Source organism: Melanotaenia boesemani, chromosome 16 (genome assembly GCF_017639745.1).
Source record: "Melanotaenia boesemani isolate fMelBoe1 chromosome 16, fMelBoe1.pri, whole genome shotgun sequence".
Classification (NCBI taxonomy): Eukaryota; Metazoa; Chordata; class Actinopteri; order Atheriniformes; family Melanotaeniidae; genus Melanotaenia; species Melanotaenia boesemani.
The window spans coordinates 18,658,166-18,685,579 of record NC_055697.1 but is presented as its reverse complement, the minus strand read 5'-3'; the positions used below and the strand labels follow the sequence as shown (position 1 = coordinate 18,685,579).

Genomic DNA, 27,414 nt, shown 5'->3' with positions numbered 1-27,414 from the left:
TCAAATATAATGTCAAAAGATTCAGAGCAGAGTGGCTCACAAATGCCAAATATGAGATCGGTTTGATGATGAAATTGTGACCAAAAACTGCAGATCATTGGTCACATCCTATTTAATTATATTTCATTAGCTTTTTCTTGCTGTTCAGCGCATCGACTTATTAAGCCAATAAGGAAAAGTCTTGAAGCTTGGTGTAAGTCTGATTTCTCTTGTTTCAGATTTAGTCTGGTCTGAGCACGGTGTAGAAATGAGAGGCGAGGAGAGGGATGCAGAAGCTACACTGGTACATGCAACATAGATACAATATACTATTTGCTGAGGAGGAAAAAAAATACACTTGCACTGCACTCTGGGTAATAGGACACCCATTTTCTTTTACTCACAATAAATCACTACCAGTGAGTAGTTAAAATAAAGTGGTGTTTTCCAATGGCAGCAGGGAAGGAAATACATCAAAAGTGTGTCACTGGTCATAAAGAAACATGGGAAAAACAACAGAGGAGAACAAAACATGATAGAAAAGAACATACTGTAGGACAGATTTCCATTGAAGAAATGGAACTGTCATATTTCTAAATGCAACTTTCTTGTTGACAACTGTAATGACATTAAACATAAGGCTGTATCCATCACCGCAGTCCGAGATGTGAAGACATGAAGAAAGCAAACAGAATTAAACAGTTTACGTAAATAAAACTAAAATGTGACAGCCCTGCTTCTTATGTTGAGCTGGCAGAGTAAAAAAATGTCTAAATAATAGAAATAACAGAGAAATAAACAAGGACTAGGGAGTTTCTATTTTATATCCATGCTTTTGTCTGCTTACTGTAACTGTGACCTTTTGTGGGAATCTGGAAAATTAACCAGAATAATTTATAAAATAGATTACATAATCCTGACAATAAACAACTGTACATTGGTGGAGTTATGCACAGTCCTTGCCTCAATGCTATGTCTACATTAAGAGAATAAAATTATTATGACAAAGGGATTATTGTGTTGTAAAAGTCTTACAATTAACGTACTATTTATATCATGTAGGGAGCCATTAAAAAACTCTAACAAGATTGTTTGAGCTCAACAGTCTCTATTTCAAATACTTTCATTAAAAAAACATTTTTGTATAAAACGATTACAACACAATCTATGTCTATTTAATGAAATACAAATAAAATCTGAATACCTGCATGTTTTTAGTGCATAAGTCAATATAAATTCAGCTTATTTAAGTGTTTTTTCAATCACTGCAGCCATCATTTACTGCATTTTAAGCCTTTCTGTTGTTAAATATCTTTGCATAAAGCCATAAATCATTGGTTAAACTGAAAGAAAAAACACATCTAGATGACAGAACCTTAACATTTACTAGAAAACAGAAATGTTTGAATGATAATACCATAATGCATGTTATGGCAGTTCAAGTAGGACCCATAACAAACACTTTCCTAAGAGTAAAATATAATGGTGTGACAACACACAGAATGCTTAAAAACACATTTGCACAGAACGACAATGACACAATGGGAGACATATTTGTTTAGAAACTGTTAAACCTCTTCCATAACAGAGACAGACCCACAGATAGGATCTGGAGTGAGAGGAAGGGAAGGAAGGGGCACCAGATGTGGAGAATAAAGGCACAGCAACTCACTTCGTTTGCAGCCGCACTTCTTAATCCGTTTGGGGTCTGTGATGTCATCATGACAAGCTTTGCAGTAGAAAAATGCTCTAAAAGTGACAAAGTGAAAATGTTTAGCACTTCAAATAACTAAACTGTCCATTTCACATGATTAGTGGCGAGTTGTTCCTCCAGACAGCTGGATCACCTCTTTACTTCTTTGGCATCACTAGCGATAAAGAATCCCAGTGTTCCCTCCTGCATCTTGACATGGTTTCCCGGGTTGATGAGGATGCTAGGTAATCAGAGACATACAGACACGGAAAGCTTGTTAATGCCTTAATAGCACATATTTCATGCCCACAACATGCTAATCAAGAGGAATGGTACACACACTTGTTGAACTTTGATCAGAACAGGACTGCGTTTATAAAGACCAGGATATGCATCGTTTTCAGCACATTATCCCCGGAAATGTTTTATATTAATTACTCCACTATGATGTGGCTACTCTATGTGTATTTTGTCAGTATTTACAAAAGGCAGCTGCTACTTTGAATTTGGGCAATATTTGGATGTGATTCTCACATGAATGGACAAAATGTACAACAGTATGATTGCACACTGAATTTTAATTCTTTTCTTTACAGAATGACTTTGGATTGGCCTGGGGTGAAAAGAGGGACAGAGAGGTACAAGTAAAGGGACAAGGGCAGAAAGAATTAAAATTATGGCCATGAAACAGTTTTAGTTTCAGCACTCAAATACAGTCATCTAGTCAAAACAAATGTTATGATGGCCACTGAGATGGCTGCAGTACAGAGGATGTACATTAAGAGTTGTTGTCTTGGTTAGTACTTGACAGTGGGATGCAAGGGAATGAACAGCTCTTTTTCATGTCACTACTAGTGATTCTGCTATAAAATGATGGATGGCTCTTTTAAAAAAACATATTTAGTGGAAAAAACTGTCAAGATTGGGGTAAGTCCCCAAAAAAGCAGAAGTTACTCTGCTTCTTTAAAATAACCACAAATGCTTGTCAGCTAAAGGAGTTCAGTATTGACTTAGATTCATACTATTTTATGCATTTCTACCTAAAGAAGTTTCTAGAGATATGTATCACAGGATGTATTAAACCCTTTTTTTAATGAAAACTCTAAACACTGAAAGTGATTGGCTGTATCATTCCCCATTAATTAGACTATGATAAAGAGTATACACACACACACATATATTACAGGTATATGCACACACGCACACACACACACACACACACACACACACACACACACCCTGGTCATTAATGGTTACCTGTGGGCAACAGTCATCAATGATGTGAGTGTGAACTAAGATATCAAAACATTAAACCCACAAACCTTTAAGGGTTACACTCCTTCAAAAAAAGCTCAGATGAAAGATGATTAAGTTTTTATGATGTCTTATTACCAGTATATTTACTTTTAATGCATCTGTAACTGTTTAATGATCAATTTAGAAAGATTTTGCCAACAGTGTATGTGTGGAAACATATCAAATAACCTATAAAAATCTTTCCTCTGAGCTCTGCAAAAGGTTACATTGGGAAAAAAAATAAATAAATTGAGCAATTGAATCTATATTCACATTGGGATTTGATCAAATTGCACCAGTCATGCAGATACAGCTTCTAACAATTACTTAGATTAAATATCCCCCCAGGGAAGTAAACAGCTATTTCACCTGGCATGCTCTATAGTAAAAAAAATAAATAAATAAAAAGACCACTAAGAAATAAATTAAACCAAGACAGTTCCACAAACATTGCTGCCCAAATCTGAGATTTTACAGGCATATCTATCCAAGACATTTCTCTTCATTTGGGTGCAAAATGGTTACTTAAAACTTAAAAAGCATCAAAACCTCACATTGTGAGCAACAAGGCAAGCATAAAACACCTCATGTGATTGTGTCATAGCATGCAGTTACCAAACAGCATGAAGAGGACAGTAGTCAAACAGAAAGGCATAGCCACCGCTGTACAGGTATAGGGACAGGTACGTAGATGCAGACGGTTGCAGTAACTTCTGTGCAGTTGGATTGTTTCTCAAACACCAAACTGACAGGAAGTGACCTCACTTAAGAACATCTACTCAAGAGACGCACAAGCATGGTGGCTGAGACACACAAATATGCACATTCACACACAAATCCTTTCATTCAAGATAGTCACATGTACTCAGACGCACAAACATGCACAAAGAAATATACATGTACCACTGAGAACATGAGAGGGTGATGGAATGCAAAAGTGAAATGTGGGGCGTGTGAATTAAATTTCAGTTTGGATAAATCTAATACTATCCAAATTCAACATCTCCATGCCTTTCCTGGAGTGTGAAATTTGCTGGTGTAAATAAACCAAAAAGAATAAAATAAAAACATGCTATTATAAAAGCCACTGCCTATAGCGATGGCAAATTATCAATTTATTTCAAAATGTAGAACATCAGATTATCAGTTTTGACATCACATCTGATCAAAGATATGTATATGCAAACTCTTCACTGATTCTGAGACAAAGAACCACAAAGTACTGCTCTGAAAATGATTTTAAAAAACACCAATGAGTGGAATGCTTAGCTTCTGAGAGCTAACATACAACAAGGTATCAACTGAGAGAGACTGAAAAAGAACAGAAAGTGAGAGAAATAAACTAAGCAAAGGGTTTGGTTAAAGACAAAAACTGAAAAGATCAAACAAGAGATAGATATGAAGAGGGTGAGTGTTTGGCCTTGGTACACCGACAACAGCAAAGACAAAGAAACAGAACTTCTACAAACATGTCCAATTTATCTTTCCTCTCTCTGCCTGCAAAGAAGTTAGTGCATTAAGCACAAGGGACACCATAAAAAAGGAGTTAGAAAAAGAGGCCTGTGAGATAGTGTTTGGAAAAATATCCTTGGGGAAACTCCCAAAGTCAGAAGCTTTAAAGTGGTGGAGATTGGGTGGAACTTTGGAAGTAAGATAAGGTAGAGGGCATACCGCTTTCTGCTTCTGCAAACAACAAGAAAAAATCTCAAATCAAACAGTTATCATCAACAGAAAAAAGAAGAGGAGAATATAACTGTTGCTAATGTTTCTATGCATAAGGGTATCCAGTAGCTAAAGCCTCATAGTGGCATGTGTTGCTTGTCCGATGCTGAGATCCTTGCACCTAAAAATTACTTCTTCTTTTTATAAACTAGAAAAAAAAACTATTAGAAAAGTTGTAAAGTGCATAAATGGCACAGAATATTGTGGCAATAAAGGGAAAGTCACTACAAAAAGCACCTTAAAAAAACAACTAGATTAAAAGAAAGAAAGAAAGAAAGAAAGAAAGAAAGAAAGAAAGAATAAAAATAAAGAAAAAATAACAACATGTTAGACTATTAATATATGATTTAGTCTACAAATATCAAAATGACATCTCTGAAAATATCATTCATCATGCAGTCTCATCAGTATGCACAAAAACATTTGACACAGCGAATGGGGAGGGGTGGGTGGGTTTGGCAGTTGAGGTTACTGAAAAGATAATACTTTGTGCCATTATTGATGATAGAACTAGCGCTGATGTAAAGATAATAATCACACAGACACTGTAGAATCAAGCAGAGGGAATGCATTATTTGCTGCCCATTCATGAAATTTCAATGTGCAGGAAACTGGTTATTTAGCCCTAAAGGTAGAAATAGAGATTAAAAAAAAAAACAAAAGGCAGCCAACACCATGTTTTTCACAGTCACCTAATTATTATCTGAATCAGATTCTCTTTGATGAATTCCAGCATATGATATGATATAGTTTAGTTGTTTTAAAAAAAATGTCAAATTTCTGAAAAAAAAATAGAGCATTAGGACCATATCTGGTTTATTTCTACAGTATTTACTACTGCGCATGAAGAATAAACATTGTAAACATTGTACTGTGGAGTGTTTTCCAGTTTCCCAGTTGTGTTCCTCTCACATTATTTAAATATAAACTACAGTCAGCAGAAAATTCACTTTAAGAAGTTACTCATACTGGTGTGCTGCTCAAAGCTTAACACAGGGCTTGAGAAGAAAATTTATGATCGTGATTTATCTAGAGATCCAGTTGAAGCAAACCACTCGGCAGTTCATCGTTACCACAAGAGGTTAGAGGAAGAAAGAGCCACCATACAAACCTGCTCTCTCTCTGCTCTGACTTGTACTCGATGGCAATAAGCAAGAGCTTCAGCTTCACGTAGCACAGTCTGTAAAACAAGTACACTCATTACAAAAGTAGAATACAGCACATGACGTTCAACAACGTGACATTTCCACAGTCCCTTATCTGTCTCTCATCCTTCCCTACAGAGTTGTTGGGGGGTGATACTTACTCGCAGACAGTGGGAAAGGAGAGGCCTACAAAGGCACTGGACAAATACTCGGTGTACATCTCATTAGCCACTCCTTCAAGGTAATACTTCTGCCATGTGTCCTCCTCAATCTGTCAACAAAAAAAGAGGTCACGTGAGGAGGAAAAAAAGTAAGAAAAAGGGAACACGTTTTCCTTTCAAAAGCAACTCAATGTGGACTCCAGATGTTCTACAGCAAAACATCAGCCTGGTCATTATAAGCTGATCCATCATCTTTATGGCATGAGAAGGGTTCTTTGATAGAAGCAAGCACCTCTTCAATGTTAAGCCACAAGAACACTGAACAGATTCCACATGAGATGTCACTATAAAATATGATTTACCAAAATGAATGAAAACACATTAATGGAAGTCTTTCCCTGGACAGGGATGTCAGAATTCCCCACTGTTTGATAGATCTAGTCCATCTGTCACCAGAGAACTTCAAGTACTGTATCTACTTATGCTAACCTCGCTTCCAGTTCTCAGATAAATCATCTCCAGCCCAAAAGTGCAATGTGAGAATTCATTTATCTATACTATTTTGGTCTGTTTAGATGGACAGACAAAGCAAGTTAATCTCATCCTCTGTGTTACCTCAATAAAGGACCTCATGGAGAAGAGGTTGGCTAGCATGGTCGACAGGCCCTGGGCCAGGCAACTCTGGGCAATGAAGCCTGCCTTCAGCTCCGCCAGGCAGATGGCATCATCCCCTTCTTTCCAGTTCCAGCTTGGAATGTTCAGCAGATGGGCCTTCATCGCGTGAGAGACAAAGAGGTCAAAAGAAAAAACTAAATCTATGCAAATCTCTAACATTTCTTAAAGGAATAGTTTGACATTCTGGGAAGTAGAAAGGTTGATGCCAGCCTAGTATCTGTATGATCAATACATAGCTCAAATGAGCTGACATGCCTTGTTCTTGTAAATAGCAGCAAGGCCACTCATCAGCGTGTTCAGAGGCTACCCATCTTGCTATATTTAGTTACATTTGTACAAAAAAAGGACAACTAGTAGCTGGTTTGCTTAGTTTACTGTAGCACAAGGGCGAAGCAACACATTTGTGAGCTAGCTTGGCTCTGTCTTAAGAAGTAATCTGTTACTAAGTAGGATGTCAAGACTTCAATAAGCTACCAAAACAGAGTATTTCCCAAAATGTCAACTTATCCCTTTAAAATATACAGAACACTTTTAAATGTGCATAGAATTTTGGTAAGTACTTCAAATCTAATTCCCACAATTCTAAAAGATTATACGAGCAAACAGGTCAGAAGTTAAAGAATGACAGTTTTTAATGAAGAAATGCAGCTGGAGCCTATCCCAGTATTTAACAGGTGAGTGGCAGGGTACACCCTGGACAGGTCACCAGTCCATCACAGGGCCAACACAAACCATTCACACACACACACTCACTCCTAGGGTGAATTTAGAGTCATCAGTTAACCTAACATGTATGTCTTTGGAGGGTGGGAGGAAGCCAGAGAACCTGGAGAGAACCCATGCATACACGGGGAGAACATGCAAACTCCACACAGAAAGGTTCGAACCTCCCTCCCAACCGAGGCTCAAACCTTACTGTGAGGCTGCGGTGCTAACCACCACACCACCTTGCAGCCCCCGCCATATGATTAGAGATGGGTAAAATAAAGAGGCTAATTTCCTAAGTGGAATAACTGAAGTTTTTTTTATAAGAAATAAATAATAATAATCAATACACAAGATATATAGCCAATAAACAACACTGAAAAATGGCAAAATTTAGGATGTCAATAGACAAACGAAAACAGTGGAAATTATTTTACACTTGAAAGCTGTACTTGCAGTTAAACAGTCCTTTGCTTAACAGCCTGCAGTTCAGAACATTCAGTCTACTGAGTTCCTTACTAAAGTTGTAAAAAGCAGCACTGGAACACAATGATTATGACCCTGTAATATATTCTGTCTCAGCATTTATCATGTTGTCTTTGTAAAATTTGTAATTAAAGTACAGGTTTTGCAAATCACTGCGTTACATTTTTGGCATTTAATACAGCATTACAGCATTCTGTAAAAGGGGAAAGGGGTTTGCACATCAGTCAATACTTCTATCAGCTGCTGTTCAAATGTAAATTCTGCACGAGTTTTTATGTTTATTGAAATGCACCGATACAGAGAGGGACACATACTGACTAATGTTTGAGTCATCACTTGAAATTTTAAGTTCTTGATTTTTCTCCACAGTTTGGGCACTTTAAAAAGCGACTCATAAGATAACCAACCACATAAATGCACCACGAAGTTTTAAAGAAGAGATCGCTGCGAGTTAATTGTTGTCATGATGTGCAGTGTGTAGGAGACTTGGGAAGCCACAGGAAGTCAAGACAGCATACCTTATTGTGATATTGCAGCATCTGTGTGATTATTCTGATTTTGGGGTGGTAGTTCTTGATTGAAATGACCCTTAAAAAAAAAAAAAAAACAGACAAACACATTAAAAAACACAAATGTAACTCATAAACAGGTCAATTTCTACTGATTTCCAAGTCCAGGGAATGAGGTACCTCATGATGTTTGAGGCGTCTTCAGCATCAGGATCTGCACAATATTTGTTGGCAAGAATTAAGCAGGCATCAGCCGACTCGATCTATGCATAAAGGCCCAAACAAAAGAACTAGTTTAACTCTGGCTAATCCAGCACATTCTTTTTATTCTCTTATGGCTATTTTCATCTTTTTGTGTGTGTGTGTGAGAGAGAGATTTTTTAAGAGAGAAAGCTAAATAGATATCTGTCATTTTACAACAACCAATATCACTTGCTGCACAACTGTTGCATACAAACTGAAAATATGTCACTGACTAAACTTAGTGTTGCTCTTAATCTCCCAAAATAAAGTTAAGCAAAATTTGAAATTTCCCGTGACTCTCCTTGATTTTCACCACCAACAGTACCTTCACTCGGGCCAGATCATGAGGATTGAGAACAGATCCCTGGTAGAACTCTACTTGGGTAAAGTGGCGTTTGAACAAGGCTTCCAGCTCAAGATTAGGGGAAATACTAGCATTCAAAGAAAAGAGAAGGGATTAGCACGTTTGGATACCTCATATATGGTATATTCTTAAGCGCCACCCTACACATTGTAAGAAGGAAAGGATTAACTTACTTATGGAGAAAAACAATTTCTACATTGACATCATCCCTGTCCTTGTGTAGGAAGTCTTTGAGGAAGTTGGAGACACTTTCGAGGGTAATATGACCACAGACCACAATGTGCCTGGAAGGGGGCAAGAAATCATCTTGAGTGGGCAACATAAATCACTGCAGACACTGGCATATCTCCCAGTGATAATCGGTCAAATCAAAACACTCTGACATAGAACTAAAATATAAAGCTTTAAAAAAAAGAGAGAAGGAAAAAAAGAAAACGCTACAGACATGTCAAGAATTGTCTTTTCAAAGCAAACTAGTAAATGAATTATATCTTTTTTGCCATAAAAGTGAATATTTTCCCTCATGTAATGAAAGTGGTCAAATTCTGCATGACAAGTGCAATCAAACACTCAAGTCTGAACCACTTTAGAAAATCTAAGATATAATCATACAGCCCACAGTGGTTGGACGGCCATCCGTTCTCAATATAAAAACCTTCCCTTCAGCCAAACCACCCCTTTGTGAGTAGAATGAATGCTGACAAAGACATGCACATCAATATACTCATGCGTTTATACAGAGCATTACTAAAACTCTCAAAATGATTTGGAGACCTGTGGTTGACAAAACTATAAACAGGACCTCAGAGTATTTGGCAGATCCTTGGCAAGACTGAGCTGTGCATTAAAGCAGAAGAATCTGTCAGACCCCGCACTGAGCTGATTACAGCCGAAAGGGAGAAAGAGGTTAGTTTGGAACTAGTTTTGGGGTTGAGGTTGCGTCCCTGTTTGTCCTCTGACTGCATTGAAGAAAGGTTCAAATTTAACCTTGAGATTGAGGCTCACATTGGGGAGTTTGGATGGTCATTGTCCCAACAATGACACTTGTGGTGCTTCTGTGATTGAATTATATCATATTAGTGTCCTTAATTTCAGAGATGTCAATAACTGCATCATACATCATCTTTGAAAAGTCTTCAGATTTTGTTAAGTTTCAGACCCAAAATGGATTCAGTACTTATTTTAGTATTTGCTTGGCAAAGCAGAAACAGACTTTTGGAACATTTTTTACATTTAATAAAAGATAAAATAATATGCAAACCTTTTCATTCAAAATGACAATTTTCTGAGTTCCATTTTCTTTTTTGTTTTTTTTTATTTTTTGCATTCTATTTATCATTTTTGTTTCCTCTGTAGTTCAGGTTCACAAGTTTCTAATTGAATTCCTAAGAAACAACCACAAGGATACACGTCTGTTTGCATGTTGTCTCACGGTGGATGGCACAGGTCAGAGTAAAAATTAAGAATCAAGGTAAAAAAAAATGTCCTGTGTAGGAAGATTATGTCAGTGCCAAATATTTGGTAAAGGATATAAGAACATCTCTGGCCCAAAGCACAGTGACCTCTGTTATTCTAAAATCGGAGTAGTTTGGAATCCCTGATCCTCTTCCGAGATCTGGAACTGGCCAAACTGAGTTATTAGGAGAAAAAAAAGTACTAGGTCAGACAGGTAAACAAGTCAATAGCCACACTATAAATGAGACCCAGGAGTTCCTATTTAGGGATACGACACCATTTCACGAGGTGACCAATCTGTGTAGCACTCTCCCAATTAGGTCTTTATTGTAAAGTGCTAAACCATGCTTCTAACAAGCACAAGGCCGCCTGCCATGAGTCTATTTCCAAGAGGACTTGAGGCCATTAAAGCTGGTTCTGAATTAAGTGTACTTAGTATTGATTATTAAAACAGGCGTTTTTCAAACAATTGTGTAAAGAATGATGAAAGATACAACCAACTGAATCCACTTAAAGATAAGTTTGAAACATAACAAAATATGAAAATCTTGAAAATGACTGAAAACGTAACATGTACTTTCTTCAAAACAAAGTATAAGGTTATCTCACTCCTTCTAATTTATTTATTTATTCATTTTTTTATTTTATTAAAAGCAATCAGCATCCAGTAGTTATGATTTAATTAAATGGCCTTAATGTGGCCGTGAGACACTTTGTTTGCTGAATTTGCATTGTGGTAAGCCCAGCTACTCTGCTGAAGTTAAAGATAAATGTTACACGTGAAGTCTTGCTGCCAAACATTGCTCAGTTGAATCCAACCCTTTTATTGACGTGGATTAGCGTACACACTTGGCAGACACCCTAATTAGCCTATGGAGACCTGTAAAACAATCTGTGTAATGACAATGGCCCGATCCACTACTTGATGTGCCAGGAGAAAATTGAACCACTTTAGTTTTAAGTGTATGGGTACCGGATAGCTTAACACAATACTTTCTCTTAAAATAAAAATTAAAAAAGGTGATGTTGTCATATTTCATTGTGTAAATTCTTATTATTAAATTATTTATGGCAGGCTTCCTTCAGGTCTTTATCATGCTCTCATCCACCAGAAGGAAGCACTGGTGAACAGATTGACCTTTAAAATCTTTGTATAGAACATTACTGAAAACTGACTCAGTCTAGAAGGTTTAAAGGAAACAGAGAAATTTATTGATGTTAAATGAGAGCCATAGTCCAGATCACTGAGTGGTCTCCTGCTCAGTACCATATGGACCAGGCAAGAACTGAAGTGGACTTGGCAAAGTAATGTGACAGACATACTGAGGAAATGACAGTTTGTGGATGTTGCAGGACATAATGATCTTCACAGATGTTGCCTCTGTCCTTTAAGAGAATCTAATGAGCAGCCGTGATTGCATGGTTGGCCAGGGTTAAGCAAAGTGCCGTGTGGTCTTACTAGCTGATGAGTTGGGATGTCTGTAAGTAGCCAGCAGTATTTGGCACAAGATGTTTCTCATGTCATGAAAAGTAGAAAAGAAAAACCCATCATGTTTTCCTGTTCTGGTATCCAGATGCCCCTTTTCAAGGGTAATATAAGGATTAATAAGGCATTTCATTTGTTTGTGTGGGTTGAGCATTAGCTAATGAATGTCAAACACACATACTAAGAGCACAAACTCTGAATGCATGTGCACAGCAAGCCTGTGGGGTACTTTCTGTCTCTAAAAAGTTGTTTGTTTGTTTTGTTGTTGTTGTTGTTTTTTCAGAAAAACAAACATTACTTCCTCTTTTACAAATTTCTTTTCTCCCCAATCAGGCCACAAATTTAAATCTGTGTTCAAGATGGAAATATTGACATTAGAGACATCATTAAAATGGCCCGGCTCAACAATGTTTTACCCTTGCTGTGTGCCAAGAGCGGCATCAAATTTAATATTAAGAAATTGAATTGGGGAAAATTATATAAATTATTTAGCCATTTATGGTTGATTCAAGGACAAACTATGTCTCCGCTAGCCTGATTCTGCAGTACAGCTGTAACTACATAGATATAAACAATTAAATCAAATAAAAACAAAACAAACGTATAAAAAAAGGAAAAGGAGCACATCAATGGCACAGATTTTTAAAACAAAATCAGATACAACAGCTCGGAAAGAAAAAAGAAAAGAGTGGCACACAATTACAATAAATGCAAAAGGGTATCATAGAGCGTGCACATAAAACATGCATTCAGGAAACATCCTGGGATGTCTTTGGGGATACATTGAATACAAAATGAACAAACACAGAGCTCAAACATCAGCAGCAGAGGTCACCTGCTTGCTACTGCTCTAATCCTTAAGTCAGTGATGAAACTTTCTGCAAGACTTGTCATTAAAACGCTGCACTTTTTTGCACTTTTCGATTTTTCCCACCTTTCAATGAACTTTTAAAGTATTAGTAACATTACATCTTCTCTCATTAAAGTAGCTGTCTGGAGCCATTACAAGCTAAACAAAATTACATTGTGGTGCTTTAACACACAAGCCCTTTGTTCTTCTCTGTTTGCTCTCTATCTGGGGCTGCACACCTCAAGTTGAGAATCCTCATAGAGGTCCTCTAAAGGTGCACGGCAAAGTTCAGCCAGGGTGGAAGTACTGTATTCGTGCCGACCCCTCTACTGAAGTTGGTCCTCATGGAAACTATGGAGTCATAATGAAAACCACAGGGCCCCTAGTGCAGTGGGCGCCAACCAAACGCAACGCTTGTCATTACTGTATCAGCATACGCTGGCTGAGAGCGGTCTTACGCTAACTGTCAGAGCACTACAAGCAACACTAGCATGAAAAAGAAATCTGGTTGGAATCCAATGCGAGCCCCTCTCACTACCATATAACCCTGAAGGCCTGCTTTAAGGGACAGCAGTCATACAGAGATGAAAAAGGCTTAATTTAAAATAGCTCATAACGTACCATGACCTCATTGCTTGTAATCTCTATAATCAGTCAGTTACTCCTAATCTATTAATTTTATTTCCATTATGTATATTTTTTTCTGTGAGCTGACAGCTGCTAACTGATAATGCACTGAACCCTAGTGACAATCCTAAACCCACATAACAAACCATTTTTTTTTTTCCATACAAGTCCAGCCCGACGTATAAATGTCTAAATAATCATGCAAAAGTCTGGAGTTACTTTGAACTTGTGTGTTTGGTGGGTATCTTCTGATTGTTACCATATGTCTATAGAAAGGGGTGTAGAAGGGGAAAATAAAGTGTGTGGGAGAAACTATCCTCAGTTTTGACAAGGGCTTCTCTCAGCACCCGTCTGTGAGTCTGGGCTGAGGTCAGTGGCCAAACACAACATTTCATCAATCTTATCTCAATGACAGGCAAACATTACCGAACAAAGGCTTTTTTCTAAAGCCTCGTTCCACTGCTGACTCTGTGCAATGTGCCCCGCTGAACAGAATGACTGAAACTGATGGAAGCAAGATTGGAAAAGAGTGAGAAAGAGGAGACAGTAGATAGCAGCAAATGCTTAGTGCCACAGAAAGTTTGAATAAAAGAGAGAAAAAGAAGAGAGCTACTCTGCCTTTGTATATACTGCGTTTGGACTGAAATACTGTGCTGAATGTCATTGAGGTTTGAGCAATGAGGAGAGGTAAAGAGTACTGCACAATAGGTATTGTGGTTCTCTTGCACAAACTGACCAAAGTCACACAATCTTGACAGTGCACTTGAGCCTCTGCTGTAGGAGGCCAGTCACACAGAGAGATAAATACAAGGGCCTCTGCAGGCAAACTCCAACACCACACAAACACAAGTACCAGGCGAGCACCGAGAACCAAGCAGACAAAGCAAGCCAAAAGCAATTGAGAGCCTCCAATGGGAGCGAGGCATCCAGCATTCAGGGTGTGGGAGCTGACTGAAGATCAGGGCCAGAGTAATGTCAAGCATTGATGATGCGATGTGCTAGCAGTGGCAAACGACAGAAGGATGACTTTTTCATCAGGTTTGCAATTAATGAAAAAGCCACAAGACTGCAGGTCAGAACATGCCAAATATGGTGCAGTGAAAGAAAATTATAAAACATGCAAAACAAACTCAAGCAAAACAAACAGAAAAAAATACAAAAAAAATAAATCCTGCAATGGTCATTGAGATTGATGATGCTTAAAAAGACCACCAATAATAATGCACTTGCAGATGTTTAAATCTTTCTATGTTGTAGTGGGAAAATCCTTTAAAAGCGGATAGTAGGGATTTCATGACTCTTCCTTTTCATTTTGATGGATTTTATATTCTGAATCCCTAGAGACGACTGTTTTAATGAGACACATTGGACACATGTATTGCATAGAAGCACCACAGGTTAGTAGGTCTAAAGTGTAGTAGTCATGAAAGCTCTATTTTCCAAATCAAATTAAAGCGCAACACAGGATGTGTCAAGGACGACAAAAAGAATATGAACGGCACACAAATGACTTCAGGAAAGCTTTGAATGAAGGACAGATAGAAGCAAAGCTAGAAAAAGGTGGACAGAGAAAGAAGAAAGAGAGAAAGACAGAAAGAGACAGTGAAGGGGCATGGACATGTGTGTCCTAATGGCCAAGGTCTCCAGTCACGCAGTGTGACTTAACATAATACACCTTCCCTTTATCTGTACTCAAACTTTACTTTTCTAAAAAGTCAAGTTATCTACTGTAACCCCCTGTGACTACAAACTTAAGAGGGGGTGCACTTGAGTCACACAACCACACCTTGACTGGATTTTAACTTACTTTCTGCCTCGTGTCGAGTTATAACTCCCTCCGTATTTCTTCCGATTAAGGATGAGAGCAGCAATTTCTGGCACGTAGCGAGCAAACATGGCCTACATGCATGGAACAGAAAAAAAGAAAAAGGCATGCAGAGAGGGTTCTACCGCACACAGAAAAACAGCAGAACCATCTGGAATACTTACTTTCTCCCATTAACCGCACTATAGGAACCACCATATTTCTTGCGGTTTCCTATTAACTCTATGATTTCAGGGACGTAGCTGGCAAACATGGCCTAAGGAGAAGATAGAAGACAGAAGAAGAGACTAAAAAAAGAGACTACTGTGCCGCAGAGTGGGTTGTGGGAAAGCTGGTGCATGAATCCAAATTTCTGAGCTGAGTTAAATATTAGTTTGCTGTATAAGTTTAGCATCTCTCTCAATGTCTGCAGACTTGATGAACTTTGTAAAAACTAAGAGAGATGTTAAAAAAAATCTTTTTATATTTTTTACTCGCAAAAATTAGCCCCATCAGTTTAATGTTAAAGCTTTAGGAACAGGTTTGGTTAGTAGATGAGAATTTTCTCACAGCTGATAGTCAGTCTGTGATAGCACCCAAAACCTTTCTGGATGGCAGAATTTTTAAAGCTAAAGGAGAGTAAAAAACCTATGTGCCATGTTTTGTCCAACAAACACAGATGATATGGCAGGTTGATTTGAATAGGCGCACCTGATGGTCCACAGCTGCAAAACACATTAAGACTCATTTGTTGGGCTAGAAAATGAGCTGGATGCATTTTGCAAAGTTTCACAGCCTGTTATCTGAGCAAAGGATTTGAGGTTTACACTCTATCAGTAGAAAATTAACTGTCTTTACATCTTTAATAATAAATACAGTGGTGGCTCTACTTTTGTGAATACACATCTACTTTAAGTTTGGTAAAGATACTTGTAGATTGTCAGGGATAATGTGATATTAAATGAGACTGATTTAATCCTTGGCTTTAAAATATCTCCAGTCTGGAGTCATTGTTCAACCTCTGCTGTTAACAAGAAGCAGGGTAAGGTGCTTGCCTAAAGATTTCCAGAGCTCTCAGCACTGAGGAAAACACACAATCTGTCACCATGGCCACACAGCTGTAGATCATCAGCAGATACTGATAAGAGTCCAAAAAAAGAATATAGTAACTGTGATGTGGCTGAATCATCTATTCTTTGTGGGAGAAAGGCAGAGGAGGCATGGTCCTCTCCATGCATGTGTGTGTGCATGTGCATCTGTGTGCATGAGTGCTTGCAGGTGTGTGCAATCATGCATGCTTGTGTGCAAGTTAACGTGCTTGTGGCAGCCCAACAGGACGCTAGATCAGAGGAAGGTGAGTAAGGGAGGGAGGGAGTGGGAGGCTGCTGTTGCTATGGTAACAGTCAGGCTGGCCTAAGCCTCATCTCCCTGCCCCTGTGTTTGTTGGAATTGTGGGAGGAGACACGGAAGGAGGGGTGTCCTGAAACCGCAACTGCTATTAAGAGAACAATGACAACATTATCAGACAAAAGCTTATACTCTAATCCAACAAATACAGGAATGACACATAAGGGGAGGGGACAGAGGACACGAAGACCTGTAACTAGACAAGATACAGTAGGCTAAACAGGAGGATACAACTACGCTGTGACATAGAAATAACATGTACTGGTAAAGGCAACATAGTTCTAACAATTTAAGAAACTCTGTTAACAATATACATAATAAGAATAAGCATTTACATTGATTATATTAATTTTTTATCAACATGTGTAAAATCTATTGATGGGGACAGGCAGGGTTTAAAGGGAGGTCAGGGGAATGAGGGTAGAAAGAAAAGCCTGATTTTACCAAACCACCGAGGATGAAGAAGACCATAAACAGGCGTCCTAAGGTGGTTTTTGCATAGACATCCCCATAGCCCACTGTAGACATAGTCACCATCAGCAAGTAGACACATTCCCAATAGGATAGCGACTGGGAATTTTGGAAGTTTTCCCAAGGATCCCCTGAGTTTTCCACCTACAATATAAAGGGAGCAGTGGGAGGAGATAAGACAAGAAATTCATCACAACTTTGTAAATACAGTTGTTCAAAGAGAAACTGTTTCCTCAAATATGATTAAATCCAGCCACAAGTGCTTTTGCATTTATTTTAGTTTCATGCATACGTTCATACATTGGCTGAGCTTTGGCTACCACCTAGTGGTGAGACTAATGCATGTTGAGATGTGTCCACAGGGCTGTGTCTCACTTTATACTACATATATTTGCATTCCAATGTATTTGCCTCATTTGGAAAGCTTGACAGGAGATGATAGGAAACACAAGGAATGAAGGGACAAAGGCTTGAGCCGTTACTAGGAGGTCCGTTACATCTCCCATTCTGATTATCTTTTTTCTTTTAATAAATTTTGTTTTTTATCATTTATTATATTTTATTAGAATTATTTTTATAATTTTTAGATACGTTTTTTTGCAAACTGACGGCCCAATCAAGATTTACATTGCATTTCAATACTACTACTTTGGGCTCATTGTTAAGATCCAAATATCATAATATCACAGAGAAATGCTGAGTGTTGATGCATCTGCATGAATGTACAGCTGATTCAAACAACCACACAAAAACTGGTGGTTGCTTGCTGACCATAATTTATCCACCTTGTTTTTATTACTACATACCTGAGACACACCAGTCAGGACTTTATATTAATCCCTCTATAAAATTTTTTGAGCTTATGCAGTCAGTTACATTCCTTCTTTATCTGCTGAACTGTTGTTTCACTGTCAAAGCCAGCCTTTTCTTTCAGATAGCATTGGAAAATATAAAAACCTAATTTGCTTATATGTATTTGGAGAAGTGGGATGTGATTTTCTAACATCTTTTCCTACAATTCATTCTTTAATTCAACAAATTCTTCAACTAAATAACTGAATGGACCATAAAATCTAAAAAAAAAAAACATTAGTTAGTCAGTCTGTGACTCAGTAAGTGGAGTCTACTGACCCACACATAGGTCAACTTACCAGATGTATGAATCCAGCAGCTGTGAGCCATGTGCTTATGAAGATGGAGCACAAGTTCACCAGCTTGATGGAATTGCTGTTTGGAAAGAGAACAAAAAAATCAGGCCACACTGACAGAAACACATGAAAGTAGCAATCAGAAATTAAATCAACTGTTAAAAAGGACATTAATCTATAACAGCTAAGTGTCAAGTTTACATACAACAAATAATCTTCATCAAACATGATTACTACAACTCGCTCTCTTGCAGTGCCACTGTAAAAACCAGTACTAAACAATGCCACACATGACTATTTCACTAGTGTCAAAGGTGAAGGTGCTGTTGTAGGCGCCTGTGTGTTGCATGTTAATATTCTATATAAGAAAACATTTATTCTTACCTTGTTTTTAAAATATTTAGGAACTGTAAAATTTCTGAGAACTGAATCAATCTTAGTGCTCTCAGGAATCTTAAACCTGTGTGAAAAGAGAAGGATGGAGATAGAGACAGAGGGATTAGTGTGAAGTCTGCAGCAGAATAAAACGAAAGGGCAACACATCTTCAGAAACACAACTGCAAGTGTAGAAAATGGATGAGAGTAGCTCAGTAAGGCGATATATTTCTATAGAGTTTAAACATAACACAGCACCTCAGAATGCCAGTAAAAAGACAGTCGATAAAAAAATACACTTTAGATGAATTATTCATACATTCAAACAAGTTAGTAGGAGCATTATGTGGAACGAGCCAAGAGAGATTACAGAACAATGTGACATCCTGCTCATTGTCTTTTTACATAATGTGTCTGATCCCATAAAAAGTGTGTGACTGTGTCTGTGCCTATGTGTGTCAGTTTATGTGAAGAGAATTTTCTATTGATGTGATCCACAAAATCAGAGTACTACCTACACATATAACAGAATAGAGATATTCTTGTAACGACTTGTTTCTAAGACTTTTCAGGTAATTCTTGTGATCTACATTTTTAGTTAATCAGTACACAAGCGGTTCTTACCCCAGTTGGAGAGGATGCACAAACAGGACCAAAGTGAATGATAAAACCCAGTTTGCCTTTCCTTATCTTCCAGCCCATGATGGCCCTGCCTCACCCTGTATCCGTTCTGAAAAAGATCCCCACAGGACTTCTTCCGTCTCCATGTTTCATGGATGGTTTCTAAGTTAACATCGCAGTGGGTGCGACGGTACACAAGCAGCTTAGGAGGAATCATTATCTTGGACCAAATTCTCTTCAAGTGATTCCTTTCTAATCAAGTAAAAAAAAATGGTATAATCCAAAATAATGGAAGCCAAAATTAGGTGATCTCCTGGTAAAATGGCAAAACTTTAAAAAGGTCAAATCTGATAAAAAGGACTCAACGTTCAGGGTTCCTTGGGAAGCAAGCACCTCTATAATTTTAAAACATGCATCAGCGCAGCAGACAGGAGCTCTAGACCACAGCAGTACAGTTTTTCATGTCATTTCTGTCAGATAATGTCTGTGAGTGAAACGTCAGCAGTAATATGAGTGTTTTTTCTTTTCTTTTTTGTTTTGTTTTTTTTTTTCTCTCTCTCTCTCTCATTTGTGTTACAGTGCCTTTAATCCCCCTGACACAAACAGATTTACCTGCATCCTGGGCCTCTTGGTGCATTACTATTAACCCCTCTGAAGCTCTGTCTTTATCAACATGTAGCTGAGTTGAACCTAATTTTTAAAAGGGTCTGAACCCTGCCTGGGATTAACAGAGATGAAAAAATACAGAAAAAAAAAAAAAAAAAAAACTATAATCCTTATTTAAAAACAAGTGTCCCATAAATACTAGCATTGTTCAAACAACTGACGTGGGAAAAATAATCTCCACCAGGTTAGAGATCCACTCTGCAATGAAAAATGGAAAATCATAATAAAAAAAGATCAATTTGATACCTTGTAGGTTGGATGTCATCATATTTTTTTTGTTTTTATCTGTATAAGTTCATATGATATCATAACCAAAAAACACATTTTTGTAGCAGCTGTTAAAAAACAGCCATAAAAACTGGGATTTCAAAGCTGTTTTCATTCACTAACAAATAATCTGACGTAATTCTCAGTTCACACAGACATTGGACCTGGTCCCGAGGGGGGAAAATAGGCCTGTCAAGACATCTGTTTCCACCACTTTACATGAGCATGATGAATGCAGCACTGAGAACATGTGGTCCATGGCATAACCGTGGCATTTTTCTCTTACTAAACTCATTATTTTGCACCTTTTAAAATGGCATATAATCTAGTGAGTATTTAATGAAGCTTTGGAAGGAGTTCAGTTGGGGTGATCAGATCCATCTAGTTCTCTTTCTGTCTTTCTCACCACTTGTGCTTTTCCTTTGCTTCCCTGCTTTTCCATTCCCATTTTGTCAAACCTTCCAAATTAACTATGACATCACTGCTCTGGTCCAATGATCTTCTTCCTTCATCGCCTGCCAATTAGTGTATGTTATGTTCTTGTTGATACTTTCTTCTGCTGCCATTGTCTTTCCAGACTGTGCATCATAGATCCCACCTCTTCCCCAATTTCACCTTTTCCCATTGCTTAAAATGGAGCCTCATCAGGAGTCTATTCCTTCAATCCCCACAACCACCATCACCACTCTCTAGACTCCAGGCCTTACTTATAATCTTTTATGTCACATTCTGCCTTCACATAAGACTGGAGTCTAATTCCTAAACATTAATCTAATTATTGCACACTGATAAACTTGTGTTAACCCTCTATGGCATGACATTTTATTTTTTAGGAAAAAATATATTTCACCACATTTTATGGGAGCTTGGTAGCCCCTAAAAATATATCTATCATAAAATCTTTGTACCTTATCAAGAGCAGTATTGCTAAATTAGGGTACAAGATGGCACTCAGAGGTACAATACTGGTCAACAGCATTACCTTTGAGGTTACCACCTTTGTACGATTTGCTACCCTCACTGTTTGAGCGATTGTGTCCAAGGCCAAGAATATTCTTGCTTTTTAACCTTATGTCCATATAGCCAACCGCATGGACGCCATTAGGCCTTTCTAAAGCCACCCTAAAAAATCCTAAATTTCTTACTTAGTCATTTGCTTTTAAAGTGGTGTTAGTGATCGTTTGAGCTGTGGTCAGTGATGTCTGGAATGCAGCGCAGTGAAGTTTTCCATTTAAATTCCAACAGTCGAATCCCGTTTTTATTCTCAACTTTCACTCCTGCATGTCACACCGTGAGTCTGCGTTTTAAACGGATATACAGGGAGTCTTTTTAAAAGGATGAAAGTAAGTTGCAGTCTCTAACTCCAGCAATAACAGCAAGAATTCAGTTGTTACTGATAAAGTAAATGCTCCCAGTTTTACAAATAAAAGACTTGCTAGCTTTGTTTAGTTAAAGTCTCAGCATGATTTTGAGTTCTGTTATTGTTGGTTAGACCTGAAAAAAGAGAGACCAGATGTTATCATCAATAAAAAAAAGAAAAAAGGTCTTGATAATTATCACTACATCTCTTCTGTTAGCTGTATGCAGACCGAGACAGGTGAGTCTGAAGGATTTAACAAGAAGTCTGGCCCTCAGAAATGTGGAGTTCTATTATTCAAATAATATAAACAGCTAAAAGCTGCCCATTAAAGACAGCATGGAGATCAAGAGACAGGGAAGGTGAAGCAAATGTTTAGAAAAAGATTCTGAACAGATCCAGAGATAGAAGTGGGTCTGATTTAGGTAACAAAGCCACAAGACCCAAAAGATGATGCTAAACAGCTGCCCATGAAATATTGTTTTGGGACACAGAACAGAACATTTTATTAATTTATGTAGCAATAATGAAGGTGAAGACAGCTCAGATAAGTTTTGGAATTTATGGGGCGTGAATAAAAATTTGATCTTTAATTTACTATGAGCTTTAAAATGTTATTCTATTTTATTCTACATGAAATTAAAACTACAGAGTAAAATCATTTCCTGGTATAATCAGTCTGCAGAGCAGAGATGGGGGCCTGTGGCAGGCTGCTCAGTGGTTAGCTAAAGGCCTGCAAGTAATCTAATAGGACGTGGACGCTGTTCTACAGAGATGGAAAAAAATTACAGACACCATTAAAATTTTACACAATCTCATGTTATCATTAAATATTTTTAAATGAAAAATTTTTAGTTTTGAATTGCTTTTTTAGGGTTGTTTAGTATTTTGGTTGTGACTATACTAAAAGAAATTGCACTTGAAGACCTAAAAGTGATTCTTCCGAAAAAGTGTCTGAAACCTTTTTTTCCATCACTGTAGTCAAACGTTTAGGATTTGTATTACTGCATCTAGAAGAACGCAACAGGAGCATGAGGTAATGTTAACTTCCATCATGTCCCACACAGCTATGTGTCTAAAATAACATTACAGTAACTGGAGATCATTACAATAACTGCTCTTCATCCTTGCTTTTAATTTTTACCGCTGGCTTTAAGGAGAAACTTTGTATGTCATCTCTTGAGGGCTAATGACAGACAGCCATGATACACATACCGATATGTAATCAAAGGTATATTCTCTGCCTAACTCCTCAATCATGAACCTTCTGCGTATACAATGCTTTTGAGTCCATCATCTGTAATGTTTGTCAGTGGTAAAATACAAAAAAAAAAATCATTATGGTCATTACATTGCAAACTAAGTTCACATCCGCACCAGAATGACCACCAGATTTAAAGTAAGAGTGTGTGCAATTGCCATGTATCTGAAAATTTCATTGAGAGGTTTTTATTTAATCTTTGAACATGTTTTTATGAGAAAATATCTTTTTAAAACATGCCAAAGCCTCTTGCGCACATGACTGACACACACACACACGTGTCAGCTCACCAGATGCTCATTCAAAAAGGTTTTTATGGTTTGTGCCAACTCTTACTTCATTAAGCTTTGCAGACCAGAGCATGGCCTCTGTCACATGTTCTGACAGGGCCGCCTACTGGGACCTTTTATCAATTAGATGTCTGAGATGGCTCATCTGGGATAATACCCACAGTCACCCCAGCCAACATCAGATTATATGATGTTACACAGACACTCAAAAAGTTTTTGTGCCACTGCTTCATGCTGCTCATTCATGCAGGATAGACAGCCCACATGCATTCATTTTAACATCATTTATGCAGTTTTGCTAAACTGGTATTTATAAATTAGTTCTTTACACAATAATGCAGCATATGTTGCAACGTGTGAGAAGCCTGGCTATAGCAAAGAAGCTTTTACCTCCCACAAATTAGTTTCCCTTCCCTTTGTGTGCATTAAGGCTTCCTGCTACTATCTTATGGGCCATACAGGCACATGTACTGATGGTCATGTTAGGTCTATAAGTCTCTTTTAGCAGGAAAATACAGAAAGAGGAGCCAACTGTGCAGTAATGCACCACTAGGAGGCAGTAGCAGGTTGGAATAACAAGCCCCACCTGAAGGTTTCTGCACCAATGTTTTGCACATTCTTAAAGCCAATGAAGCTTCAACAACACTTTTGACCAACAAACAGTATACTACAAATTACAGCTTTATAGTAGATTATAATATATTATATTACCTCTGAATAAGTTAACAGGATCATTTATGGTCAAAATGAAAACATAGTATTCTGTGGTTTGAAATCATTGTGGAGGACAGCATCGAGTTAACTTACAGGGTGTCAAAGCTGAGGCTCAGTAGCCATGAGATCTATGAACATATTTCAAACAGCCACATGCTTATCCCACCCTGCCAGGACTCTCTCGGGAGAAACACTAAGTTCAAGCAGTTAAAGAAGATTAATTCCTTTTTCCGTAGAGGAGCTTTACATGGCCTCTTACATTAGCCACACATCATTCTTCTTCTCTTAATCAATGTCCAATTTGCAGAAGCAGAGAGAACATAAGCTGAAATTCACAGAGCACTTCCTTGGGTGCAGACTGGGCAAATACCCCACCACACAGCACAGAGCAGAACCTCTATTAGAGCTCTTTTTTATGAGCACACCTCCACTGGATCTTCAGTGATCCTCTCACGTAACACCGCAGCTTACAGAGTGAAACGAGGAGCACTATAATTATGATATATTACACCAACTGTGGTGTGTGTTCCTTAGCTGTGAATGGAAAGAAAAGATTAACTAATCCATAGGGAATGAGGAGCACAATACACATTCTTAACAGCCACCCTGACTTTCCCTAACAACACCTGCTAAGTAACCATACACTTAACTAAATGAAAGTAGCACCAGTTATAGATTAGTTCATTATGGGCCCGTCAAGCTTTCAAGTGGAAGGACTTCATGAAGATTAAGTAGTAATGTCATTTATTTATCACTTAATTTCAAAGGTTTCCATCTGAAGCAGATCTGGAATAAGGCATTGTCTTTTTTACTGTATTTTTTCCAGTCAGAGCAGGCTTAAATCCCCATGTTATTTCTGTACACATGCAGATGAATATGATTCCTGTCCTTAACAGAGCCTGAATACTAAGAGAGACTTTCAGCGGACCATTAGTATTCTGAAAGTTATCACCAGTGTGTTGGGGTACACCACATCCCAGAGCAGATCTACACACTGTTAATTTTATAACTGAGGCTTTGCAGCACTTTATGTCGCCTTTAACACGTAGACAAGAACATGACAAGTTAACATTGGCAGTGGGAGTTCAGTTACCTTACGGTGCTGTGGTTATACATGTCAGGTAAAATAAACTAAGGTTTAAAGAAATGCCACAAGAGAAAGCTTTTTTTTTTCTTTTGAATTTCTGAGATTTCTAAATAAAATGTAGCCTAATCGCCAGCTAAGCCACATTTACAGACAAGCAATACCAAAAGGAACTCTGAAACAGTTGTATTTTTTGTGTCTATTGAATATATTGAGTATAAACCTACACTGCTTAACAGAAAAACCACAACAATCAAATAGAATCTAAACTCCTATTCCCAGCGAAATTTCAAGGAGGTTTAGATTGAACTGCACTGAAAAACATTCATTTTTGTGTTTTTCCAACATCATATTGTGGATTTACTTGTGCTTTTGGGGGTTTTGTCTGGTTGTATCACCCCACTACTCCTAATCTACAGGTTGTACACTACTGCCTTGAAATTCCCCAGTAAAGTTGCCTTTTATACAACTTTTACATTCACTGTTAAATCAATGACTGTAAGACACACAGGTTGAGTACTACTATAGGGACCCCAATCCATGATACTCCCTCCACCATGTTTCACACCCAGGATGAGGTTTAGGTATTGGTGTCAAACAACATGTAACACATTTTCTAACACATCACTTCAGAAGTTCTGGTAATTTCACTGGGTTCACAAAACTATTCTTGATAGTTTCATTTTCATCATTTCATTATTATAAATTATGCCTCCAAGATTCTCCCTTCTTCAAAAGTAATGTTTACAAGTATACAAGTGATTATCTCTGGAATCTAGTGCCTCTCTCAAAAACAATATTTCTATTTATGACACAACAAACTTAGCAGCTGCATTCTTTTCATAAGCATCTTTACCCTCTACATCAAGTCAAACTTGAGGTATTTAAAAATGATAGGTAATTATTCACCATAAAATATCAGCCAGCAGTCAGACCACAATTTCACAGTCTTTCATCATCTTAATCAAGGCCCTAACACCAGCAGCTTTCTTGGGATGAGACAAGGACACCTTACATCATGAATACCAGAAACCAGATTACTTGACTTGGTTATTTCTTATTCATTACACAGCTCGTATCCTGTGAAATTTGTGGACCACTGGGAACTTTTTAAGAAGGCTTCATCAACTCAGACGCAAGGCATTTATACTTTAATTTCACTTCATTGCTTTTGAGATTCCATCAGGGAGTTAAAAACAACAACAAAACCTGTACAGTGTGCTTAACTATTTAGTTTCGTTAATGGAAGGACCCTCAAATACAAATAGGAAGTTTAATTATTTTAGCATTTATCAATGAGACTAAGAGCGTTAACAGGTATTTAATTTAAATGTATATTGGTGTGATAAAATGTCTTCTGCTGTAACATTTTAATTCAACAGTCTGAGAAGTTCAACAACAATGGAGTGGCAGATTAGCTTTAGTTGCCCATTCTTCTTTATGTAGTTTTTAAAAGTAGAGGCAATGCACCCGAAAAAGAAACACACCTACAAAGAAACTCTTTTTACTGCAGTATAATTTAGGTCACAGTTCTCTGAACACAGTGGGAAAAGTAGGTCGTTATGTAATGCAGGTTAGGGTGTTTTCCAGTCTGCTCATGCATGAGTGTGTACATAAGTATATGCAAGGATTACACATGCTTGTGCGCGTGCACTTTTTTGTGTGGGTGTGAATGAGCCCATTAGATGGCAGTTATGGACTGCTGTGAGGTATTCCAGGTGTATTGCCTTAACAACAATTACTAATGAATCTAGAACACAAATGCACACACAGACAGAGAAGCATTCTGAGTCACTCTCTCTCCCATTAGTCCATTCACTCTGCTGTCTGTGCTCCCTGAAACATCAGAGGAGCCCAGCCCTGTCACTTCTTATGATGAGGGAAAGTTGACTGCAGCCCCAAGCAAAAGGGCCTCAGAGACATGCTCCCTAGTAAGGGGGGTGGGGCAGAGGGGAGACTTGGAGGCAGAGAGAGAGGAAGAGATGGGGAGTGATAAAAGGAGGGGTGGCATGCAAAGATAGAGGGTGGGAAAAAACAAACAGAGAAATGGGAGTGCAAGTGTGGTGAGAGACATGACAAGAGCTAAAAATGGCTTTATAAAACACACACCTGACAGAGATGCACAAACTTACCGAGCCAGCTTCTGTTTAAGTAGACAGAGACAAAAACTGGAGGAACAGTGAAGAAGTCGACCACTGAGTTGACCTCCAGCCAGAACCACAGCTTGTCATTGGCTGCTATAAACTGTCAGGAAAAATAACAAATATGGCACTCAACATGACTGTGAACTTTTAATTTTACACAAAACGCCATATTTTCAAACTCCTGTGTCTTTCTGTGACAATGCTGACATACTATATAAAACGCTGAAAGCTTCCCCACGCTTGCTGAGTCATGCAAACGGATGGTGGTGTAAGCAGCTTATGAGTTTATTTATTCATTCATTCGGGATGTTAAACTTGCATTTGCATCACTGGAATGCTGCTGTGGCATGACAGCCATGCTAGCAACATCATTACAACAGTGTTACTTCAAACTAAAGGCATGCTGGGT

The 27,414-nt window shown here is 38.0% G+C and overlaps 1 protein-coding gene across 14 annotated transcripts in view; it reads right to left on the bottom strand.

The window, feature by feature from the left end:
- kcnma1a (potassium large conductance calcium-activated channel, subfamily M, alpha member 1a) overlaps nt 1-27,414 on the bottom strand; it is a 148,170-nt gene that overhangs the window by 38,896 nt on the left and 81,860 nt on the right. For 3 of the 14 annotated variants that reach the window (XM_042010212.1, XM_042010201.1, XM_042010203.1), the window contains exons 5-20: nt 26,994-27,105; nt 18,611-18,686; nt 18,230-18,305; nt 17,052-17,222; nt 15,386-15,477; nt 9,152-9,262; nt 8,940-9,045; nt 8,552-8,634; nt 8,381-8,450; nt 6,612-6,767; nt 5,997-6,106; nt 5,802-5,870; nt 4,640-4,651; nt 1,827-1,913; nt 1,652-1,728; nt 384-392 (exon numbers count right to left, since the gene is read on the bottom strand). In XM_042010212.1, the coding sequence (XP_041866146.1) occupies nt 384-392; nt 1,652-1,728; nt 1,827-1,913; nt 4,640-4,651; nt 5,802-5,870; nt 5,997-6,106; nt 6,612-6,767; nt 8,381-8,450; nt 8,552-8,634; nt 8,940-9,045; nt 9,152-9,262; nt 15,386-15,477; nt 17,052-17,222; nt 18,230-18,305; nt 18,611-18,686; nt 26,994-27,105 (1,417 nt within the window). Of the gene's footprint in view, nt 1-383; nt 393-1,651; nt 1,729-1,826; nt 1,914-4,639; nt 4,652-5,801; nt 5,871-5,996; nt 6,107-6,611; nt 6,768-8,380; nt 8,451-8,551; nt 8,635-8,939; nt 9,046-9,151; nt 9,263-15,203; nt 15,296-15,385; nt 15,478-17,051; nt 17,223-18,229; nt 18,306-18,610; nt 18,687-26,993; nt 27,106-27,414 lie in introns of all 14 variants that reach the window. The other 11 variants (XM_042010215.1, XM_042010209.1, XM_042010204.1 and 8 more) reach the window with 5 other exon arrangements.